Consider the following 10303-nt stretch of genomic DNA (forward strand, 5'->3'; position numbering starts at 1 on the left):
GAACTCACCAGCGTTGTTTCTCCAGTAACAATTTATTGATAATAATTGGGACATTGTCTGATTGTGAATACTGATAGTAGGCATTGGTTAAATAACTGTCAGAGAGCTTGGAATATTATTGAGAGCTATAATATTTATTGGAATTTTTTGCACTTTGCACTTTCACTGACATATTAAATTTATACTTTATATAGTGGTCTCTTAGGACTGTGTCTATGAACAGGGTCCTCCATATATACTTGCTACCCAAAGATGCTACAAGAAATAAATGGCCCCAGAGTCCTGCTCAGATGGTTCCACCTTTGGAACTGCAATACGTGCATTAGTCTTCCAGGTGCCACAGGATACTTCTTTAGTTTGTACTGCAACATACTGAACTATCTCTATCAAGTACATTTTTAAATCTCACTCTTCCTCCAAGTACAATGAATTAAAGATGACCTGTGAGATTAAAGCAGATAATATACGTCTGGCACTCTGCTCCTCCTCAGAAGTACTATATACAAGTACTATATACAGGAGCTCAGAGCAGTGTGTCTGGTTCTTCCTTCCTCATTTTCTACTCATAACAACCCTGTGAGGTAGGTTTGGCTGAAAAAGAGTGACTGGCCCAGTGTCAACAGCTTCATGGTAGATGGAGATCGGAAATTGCATCTCCTGCTCCATATCTGCCACTTTAACCACTGAACCAACATGGGCTCTGACACTAATAGTGCAATCCAAACAGTAATTTTCTAGGAGCAAACACCATTGAATAGACCAGCGTAGGATACTGTGCAGACCTGTTTAGGACTACAAACAAAGCTGTTTGTGATTCTTGTTAGAATTGTTTTCTTTATTGAACTAACTGAATCACTGATATGTTTGACATGGAAATGTATATTACCTGATGAAGCAAGACACGGCAATGGGAATCCATGCTCTGGTCATATCCAGGTTAGATTACTGTAATGCAGTCTACATGGGGCTGTCCTGGAAGACTGTTCAGAAATTCAAACACATAAAAAATGCTATGGCCATGTTATTTGGGGGGACTGATTTTACAAACAATATCACCCCCTTGCTTAAAAGACCTACACTGGCTGGCTGTTTGTTTCCAGGCACAATTCAAAGGGTGGATTCTTACTTTCCTAACAGCGTAATTCCAAACAGAATAGCACTTCTGTTCAAGTCACTGGGCTTAGCCTGCTGAAGCTGAAGTCAGTCCTTAGGAATGCACTCTTACAGTGCAATCCTAAACAGATTTAGTCCAGTCTAAGCCCATTGATTTTAATGGGGTTAGACTGGTCTAACTGTGTTTAGGATTGTACTGCCAATGACTTAGGGCCAGTCAATCTCTGCGAAAGTTAATCTCTATGGGTGAAAGACAGGGTTTTTCTAGCGGTGACACTGCATCGGTGGAGTAATCTTCGTATAGAAGTTTACCAAGCTCCCACTTTAAATACCAGGTAAAGATTATTTTGTCTAAGTTTTTACTTGATTTTTTTCCTTCTCTCTGGTTATTTTACAGTTTTTACTGGCTTGTATATTAACACAGTAATTGTTTTAGTTAGAGCTTATGCTGATTTTAATTTTGCTGTATCGGGAGGCGGGCTTTTTGCTGTTTTATTATTATTGTGTTATTCTCCTCTTTTTTAATCATCTAATGCCAAGGACAATTTTGTTATATTAGATTGTTGATTGGTTGCTTTTTATTGTTTTAGGATGTTTTAAAATTTGTTGTAAGCTTTCCTTGAGCTGTTTTCTGGAGAGGTAGCTAAAAATAGAATGAGTAACAGCGCAAGCCTATGCAAGGTTACACCCTTTTAAGTCTATTGAATCAATAGGCTTGGAAGGGTGTAACTCTGTTTAGGATTGCACTGTCAATCAATATTGGCAGAAGTTTTTGTTTGCTTGCTTGCTTTTTATATTTTACTATGCATGCTATGGACGCTATACTTTTAAAAAAGTGTTTATTTTACATACTTCATTTATATTCCCCTTTTCTTCCCAATGGGGATACAATGTGGCTTATATCCTTCTACTCTCCTCCATTTTATCTTCACAACAACCCTGTGAGGTAAGTTAGGTTGAGAAAGAGTGAGTGGCCCATGGCAGAGTGGCGATTTGAACCCGAGTCTCCTAGATCCTGGTCTAACCCTCTAACCACGACATCATACCGATGTATTAGTATATAAATAATTTTTTAAGAATGCACAAAGGAACAAGAAATCAGGACAACTCAAACAACAACACAGGATTTTAAAAATGCAGAGTAAACTCCATTAAACAGGGAACAGAATTTGAAGTGAAAAAGGAACAGTGGGGAGCAAGAGAAATTGCAAAGCCTGATTTTAAACGCAGCAGTCCTTTGAATGGAAATGTCAGGAGGGGTGGAGACACCCGAGGACAGCAGAGCTGGGGTTATTTTATTGAGAGACCTCTCTAAAATCTACAGCTAGTCTGGACTGCAGTCGGGTTTGTTTATATCTGTTCTGCCCATTTAAGGTCACAAATCAAGAAACTTTTTTAAAAAATAGAAAACCCAGGAGCCAAAAAGCATGATCCGCCAGGTTTCCTGAACAAGCTTCACTGAAATGAAAAGCAATGCTCTTGTGGAGCCCACATCGATTTGGTGTAGTGGTTAAGAGCGCGGGACTCTAATCTGGAGAGCCGGGTTTGATTCCCCACTCCTCCACTTGAAGCCAGCAGGGTGACCTTGGGCTAGTCACAGCTCTCTGGAGCTCTCTCAGCCCCACCCACCTCGCAGGATGTTTTGTTGTGAGGATAACAGTAGCATACTTTGTAAACCGCTCTGAGTTGTCCTGAAAGGTGGTATATAAATCAAATGTTATTGTGGTTTAAGGGCACACAAGCAGGAAAACTTCCTGGTGGATGAGAATTCAAAATGCTAGGAGACCTCCTCTTTCTTGCCTCCATAGTCAAGTCCTGTTAGTTTAAAACTCCAGAACAGCGGCATTCCTATAATCCTGTCAAGCTCAGCATTGTCTGCTCTGATTGGCAGCATCTCACCAGGCAGAAAAGTCTGTCCTCTGGGCTGCAATCAGAGATCCTTTAGCTGGAGCTACCAGAGACTGACCCTGAGCCCTTCACCTTGCAACATAGATATTCTGCCACCGAACCATCTCTCTTCCTGTAAACGAAGCAGCCTTCTTCTGAGACAGGTCATTGGCATTGCCTACTCTGGCAGTACCAGCAGAAGGAAGCAAGGTCAAAGCCAGGCATCAAAGCCAGGACTGTGCTACTAACAAGGCAAGCACATGCCCCTCAACCTGGCAGACTCTCTCCTTGGAAGTGATTGAACACAACGATCTCCATTTGTCACTGGCTAATTTGAAAGACCCCAAAACTACATTGCAACAGCGACATCTGACACCTCAAAGTTATGACGGTAACTTCCAAGAACTTCAAATATGTAGATGCCTAAAACTTAAAAGGAAGGGGTGATGGATGGAAGCCAAAAGAAAGATATTTCCATTAAGTCTTCTGAAAAACAGCTCATTAAACAAATGAGGAGGAAAAATCTAGCACAAGGAAATGACAGGGCTGGATTAGTCTGTGCCCTGCAAATTGTTACCAGATCAGGAATATAGGGAAATATAAGACAGCCTCTTTCTCTTTCTGGCAGGATTCCTAGTAACTATCATAACTGTGTGACAAATTGAAATTGAACCAGTAAAGTTTTTTTCCCATCTCCGTGCTAAGAAATGCTGCATCTGCCAGATTCCTAATTTGCATGCAGTTGCTAGAGATGCAGGGGACCCACAAGAATGCAAAAGGAGTCATTGCTAAAACAGTAACAGATAGAAATGGTGTTGAAAGAGTAGTGGCTAGATCAAAAAATCATATAGTAATTGTCAGGATACACTAGAGTGCTGAAAAAGAATAGCCAGGAGGCTATAAGAAAATGAAGAATGAAAGGCAGCCCAAACCCACAGAAGAGGTTCCCCGTTGTGTCTCTGCATGATTCATTGCTCAGTTAATTTACTGGCTTATATCCATTGGGTAAGTAATACTGCCACATCTGTGACTGAATCATTTTGATCACTCATCTGCATTCTGCCTTTCCCTGCTCTTTTGCTTCCCCAGAGTTCTCTGCAAATGTGATGGATCCAAATGTGATGGACTTCCACAGCAGATACACAGTGATCCCTTGAAAGATGAACTAAAGGTTAGGAAGTCTGAAATTAGCCCAGGTAGATCTATACTTACACTCCTTAATTAGGGCGGCCAACAGGCTTAGATAAAAGTGTCTTGTCCCTTTGACTGAATCTTAATGGGATGTTATTTGCCAGGTAGTGCTATTTACTTCCATGCCTTGAAAAGCTTCATGGCCCATTTCCACACATTAACCCTCTATTAAAGAGATGGGGCATTTTTCTCCAGGTCTGTTAGCAACCTTTACCTTAAAAGGGTCCCTTTAGAAAAAACCAAAATAGAAAAGAGTCCAGTAGCACCTTTAAGACTAACCAACTTTACTGTAGCATAAGCTTTTGAGAGCCACAGTTCTCTGCGTCAGATGCATCTGACGAAGAGAACTACGGTTCTCGAAAGCTTATGCTACAGTAAAGTTGGTTAGTCTTAAAGGTGCTACTGGACTCTTTTCGATTTTGCTACTAGAGACTAACACGGCTCACTCCTCTGGATTTAAAAAAACCCAATTCGATTAAGCCACTTTCGTCCAATCCCAGCCTGTGTGATTAGCACTCCTGCTCCCTGTTAAAATCCTTCCCATGACTCCTTTAGCAATATTTACATACCCGTCCTTGCCAGCATTTAAAAAAAATGTTGGCCACAAGATTCCCTTGCAACTCAAAAGCCTGCTCCTCTGCCAACACAGCTGGCCCAACAGCAGGGCGTTTTTAAAACGGAGGGCTGCCAAGGCCTACCAGCTTAACAAATGTCAAGGCCGATGAATCTAATGGCTCTCCATCCCCCTTGCTTGAGAATCGCTAGAGCAGGCTCACCCAAGGCTTTTTTTCAGCAGGGTTTTTCAGCAGGTGGAACAGAGTTCCGGCACCTCTTGAAAATGGTCACGTGGCTGGTGGCCCCGCCCCTGATCTCCAGACAGAGGGGAGTTTAGATTGTCCTCCACACCAAGCGGCACAGAGGGCAATCTAAACTCCCCTCTGTCTGGAGATCAGGGGCGGGGCCACCAGACACGTGCCCATTTTTGCCGAGGGCGATATAAACGTTTAAAAACTCCCTCCTTGTTCCAGCTGACCCAAAGTGACATCATTGGCCCTGGGAGCATGCGTGCACTTTGCGCACGCACATGTGGTACCAGGAGCACCACCTCCCACCAAGAGTTGCCCCCTATGCTGGCAACCCACTGAGTTTCACCACCTCTTTTCCCAGAAAAAAAGCCCTGGGCTCACCCCAAGTTGAAACTATGCTTCCTACATTTAAAGCTGGCATTTTAAACCTTGGCTGCCTTCAAATATGACCTGTAGCTGTCCTTAAGGGGAAATGCGCACAATTCTGGGGTATTGCCCGAGTGTTGCTTCATTCACTGCCCCTGCATCTTTGGGCCAAGAGTCCCAGTTAAACTCAAACTCTTGTTACCTATGATAAATTAGTTCCCAACCCCCAGTAACAGAACCTTTAAGCATGGATTAAACCCAGGCTAAGGATCCCAGTTACTAAGGGAGAAACTAAGGGCTTAATCCTATACAAGTTTACGTGGAAGTAAACCCCATTGAGCTCAGTGGGGCTTATCCTCAAGTAAGCATACACAGAATTACAGCCTAGCTTTGCTCCTGCATTCTTACATCACAGGAAAGGGAAATTACAGCGCAAACCTAAACAGAGTTACACCCTTCTAAATTCACTGAAGTCAGGGGGCTCAGAACAGTGAAACTCTGTTTAGGATTGCACTGTCGCTGTTTAACTGCAATACGCAGTAGAAGAAAGGAGAAACAGGGAGTGAGATCCTCAGGAAAGTCTGGCAACATATACAGTTATGTTTTTCCTTTTCTGGAATTACAGGTGGCATCTGAATGCTGGCTATGCAACCAATTTACATTCATTAAAAAAACCCTGCATTATCAGCATGCACAAAAAGAATGATTTTCAACTATAGAAAGGTTAGATCTCAGCAAAAACTTCAAAAAGCTGTTCCAAGTTGGAACAATCCCAGGAGAGGCACTGTTTCCTTAAAGTATTCAGGGAGAGGGGGATTAGGTATAGGATACTCAGTTTCAGGCAGGTGTTGCTCTAGTTCAACAGCACTCTCCAAAGAGCTACTTTCCACATTTATTTAGAACATTTCTATGTCATCTCTCTAGAGAACCTTTGAAAGGTCCAGTTCACACGCCATACCACATTGCGCTGACTATGGTTCAAAACCCAAAGGGTGGCTTTCTGTTTTCAAAATCATGGTACAAGGATTTCTGGTTTGCTTTGGTTTTTCATCCTCTCGGCATTCAAGTCTCTTCCTACTTCCCTGATGCAGCATTCTCCAGAGGCACAGCAATGGCCCTCCACTTCAGACATCACACTAAAACACAAAGCATGGTTGGCAAGCCAACTTACAGACATAACTAGTTGCTTGAAGTCAGATCATTGGTTCATCTAGTCCGAGTAGAAAAAAGTGAGCTAGGTGGGAAATCAAGATAATCCATTAATACCTTTCCATAATGCAGGAGGGTGGGTTGCAGTGTGTGTATGAGAGAGAGAAAGAGTGAAACTACTGTATGCCCCAAGTACCCACTCATAACAGAGGCTGCTTGCTGTATCTCTGTATGATTCCCTGCTCTGGCCTCTTCAGTCAATTTCTACTGTGGGCAGCACCTCTCTCCCATGACTTGCTTCTCTTAGCATCCCTTTCCCTTAATGATCTCCCATTCTCAGCAGCTTTTGCCTGACTTCCTATGTCCAACAGAAATCAGTTCCAGCTTGGGGGAAGATTTTATTTCAGCCATGGCTCCCCAAGGGCTCAGCTTTCAAATGGATTTTTAATGCCAGGCAGAGACTGGCACTGGACTACAAAATAAGAGAATACCATTAAGAACACAGCACCAGGTAACACCCACCATGCCCTCATCACATCAGGCCTTCAGAAGCAGAACAGGGCTTCCTAAAAATAAAAGGAGCCAAGAACCCCTTCCAAGGATGTTGGCCTTGATTGCCTATCTACACATACAAATTTAAGCAGCAGCTTCATACTAAGTCAGATCATTGATCCATCCCACTCAGTCTTGCTTGCTTTGCCTGGCATCAGCTGCTGCTGATGTATTTCTCACCACCAGACCAAGGACTGAACCTGGGGTCTTCTGCATGCAAAGCGGATGCTCAAGTGCTGAGCCAGAGCTCCTCATGGTCTCATATGAAACTACCTTATCCCGAATCAAACCATTGGTGCATCTGGTTTAGTATGGCCTACTCTGACTAGCTTCCACTTTCTAGAATCTCAGGATGAGAAAGTCCTGCCCAGCACATTTTACCTGAGATTTTTTTTAAAAACTGCATGTGCGGGGGATTGAACCTGGGACCTCCTACACCCAAGGCAGTTGCACCACCACTGAACCATGATCCCGATGAAGGGGTGCCTGAGCTCCTGCCATCCTGGAAATCACATGGTCCTCTGTGACTGCACAATCTTAGCTTTTTTTGCAGGCTGGCTACGGTTCTTCAGGGGACAGGGAAATGCATTCTACATATGCCCAGAGGCAATCTTGTTATTTCCTCACATGAGCCAGCTTCTGAGATTGAGGTGGGGCATGAGCCTCCCTCCAGGCTAACAGGACGTTTTTTAGTTTCATAGAGGAATATAAGAAGCACCGTGCTGAATCAGACCAAAAGTTCACTGGTACAGCATCCTGTCTCGGACAACAACCAGCCCGGAATTTCAGGCAATGCTTACCAGCAGGGTGACAAAGTAATAACCCCCCTCTACAGTTTGTTCTCGCTATCTGTGAATCGGGCTTCTTCCGTATATTGAGGCTCTGTTGAGAGACCATGAATTTAGCCAAGACCTAAGCTGAAGTTGATCACCATCTCACACCCCCGCTCCCCACACCTCTGTTTCAAGACGATAATAACCCCTGTTGATTTTTGCACCCAGTAACTTTCTCCCCGGGTTTTATGGCAGCTGCCTATCCCTTCCCTGTCTGACACTTTCAATCCAATGTGAAAATTGAAATGAGCTTTCATGCAAAGTGGGACAGAGTGATCTTGATATCTCCAAAATCACAGCTGAAACACTGGATATCTGAAGAAGGGAGCTCTGACTCTCAAAAGGTCATAGCCTGGAAATCTTGTGGGTCTCTTAGGTGCCCCTGGACTCAAACCCTGCTGTCCTACTGCAGACCAACACAGCTAAAAGAACTGGGACACGAGTCCAGGACACTCCATGCCTTAAGCAGATCCTCTCCTCAGCTAAGGCAGCGGGACCTCGAGCTCAGCGCTAGAGCTCTGGCTGTGCAGGCAGAAGAGCCCAGGTGCAGTCTCTGCCCTCTCCAGCTCAGCGGCAGCGGCTATTGAAGCCGCCCCTGGAGACCCATCCCGCTGAGCCGCACCAACCGCGACCGGAGTGACTATAAGGCAGCTTCAGCTGTTAGGCAGAAGGCAGGTGGTGGCTCGCCGGGCAGTTTCGAGCGCGCCAGGCTCCTCGCCAAGACGCCTCCGCGGCCCCCTTGCTTTGGATCCCGCAAAGCGTCCTCCTCCTCCTCCACAGCATCTCCGGTTCGTCCAAGAAATCCCGGGCAAGCGCTTTCGGCTTTGTCCACTCCAAGCCCACCGGCAGACGACGGGGATCGGGGGCATGCAGCAGCCCGGCCCGTACCCAAACCGCCGCCCCCCGCCCTAGATTTGGGCTCTGTTCCCTCCGCAGGCACTTCTAGCAGCGCCCGCGGGCATCTCCCCGGCGGAGCGCTTGCCTGGAACGAAGCCAGAGCAGGAGGAAGGTGGGGATACAGCGACCCCCGTGGAGGGAGGGTCTCCGCCGAGGCCACTGACATCCGGGTCCCTGGTTCGCTTTAAGAGGGGGGGGCAGAACCGCCGGACCCCCGCCCCGCTCCTGCAGTCCGGCTCCCCGCGAGGAGACCTGGCTGCAGGTGAGGCGGCGCTGCCCCCCCCCCCGGGATCGCCCCCGACGGTCGCGCCCCCCCCCACCCCTCGCCGCCCGGGCGGGCTTACTCACTCGTCATTCTCGGACTCGCTCTCGAAGCTGACTCCCTTGCGGAGCAGGGCGGCGCGGCGGCTCCTCAGCCGGGACAGGGGCGCCGCCTCCAGAGCCATGCTCGCCCCCCGCCAAGCCCTGGGGAGCCTGCGCTGCTCGCGGCCGGCCGGGGCCCCCGAGGCTGGCGCGCTGGGCTGCCTGTCCGGAGTGGACGCCGCGCTCCCCCCCCGCTCCCTCCCACCGGCTGGAAACGCCCAGCCTTGGCGAGGGGCGCACGGCGGAGGAGGCGGCGCGGGAGAGGGAAGCGGGAGAGGGGCCCCGACGCGGCCCGGGCCCGGCCTGGAGCGGGAGCGCGCGTCCGGAAACCCCCGAGCCCGGGAGGCCGGGCCCTCTGCACGTGTTCAGAGACTCTCCGGCAACGAGGGGTTTAGAGTAAGGAGAGGCGCTCTTTTGAGTTTCGGAGGTGTGTCCTAGCGAGACTGGCTTTCGGGTTGCCAACTCTGGCTTGGGAAATGCCGAGAGATTTGGGGGTGGTGCATAGGGAGAGATCTAATACCGGTGAGGATCTAATACCGTGGAGGCCACCCTCCGAAGCTTCTGTTTCCTGATCTCTGCAGTCTGGATATCAGGGTGTAAGCTTCTGAGAGCTTTCATGGGAAAGCCCTGGAAATCTAGGTGGTCTTTAAGGCACTGCTGGACCCGAATCTTGCTCTTCTGCTACAGACCAACATGGCTACTTGCTTGAAACTGTCTTCATGGAGATTATTGTAATTCCAGAAGACCTCCAGGTCCCACCTGGAGGTTGGTAACCCTGTGTCATGGTTGTTTTGCAGGACGTTACTAGGGAGGCAGCACACTGACAACTGGGTGCATCTTGGGCCATCAAGAGCAGACCTTGTTGGGACTCAGGCGATTAGGTGTCGAACTGACCATTTCACTCGCATGGAAGAATCCTGGTGGGCCATTGCTTTGACAACCAGGAGGAGAGGGGGCAGAGCCAAGCCCTGGTAGCTCTGCTCGTGCTCAAGGGGCCACTTAGCTCAGAGGTGGCCAGGCTACCCTCTCAGCTGTGGCAGCACTGGGTGAGCCTGTGGTGGACCCCAGCCAGGACTAAGCGCTGCAGCTCTGCCTTGAGGGTCCATGGGCATCACTCCACTTGACTTTCCCCTGGGTCTTTTTAAC

The 10303-nt window shown here is 47.5% G+C and overlaps 1 protein-coding gene across 1 annotated transcript in view; it reads right to left on the minus strand.

The window, feature by feature from the left end:
- The window catches only part of GARNL3 (GTPase activating Rap/RanGAP domain like 3), a 133425-nt gene extending 124185 nt beyond the window's left edge, over nucleotides 1-9240 (minus strand). The window contains exon 1 of the mRNA XM_054997400.1: nucleotides 9143-9240. Coding sequence (XP_054853375.1) covers nucleotides 9143-9240 — 98 coding nt within the window. The remainder of the gene's footprint in view (nucleotides 1-9142) is intronic.
- Nucleotides 9241-10303: the final 1063 nt, after the last annotated feature.

This window comes from Eublepharis macularius, chromosome 14 (assembly GCF_028583425.1).
Source record: "Eublepharis macularius isolate TG4126 chromosome 14, MPM_Emac_v1.0, whole genome shotgun sequence".
Classification (NCBI taxonomy): Eukaryota; Metazoa; Chordata; class Lepidosauria; order Squamata; family Eublepharidae; genus Eublepharis; species Eublepharis macularius.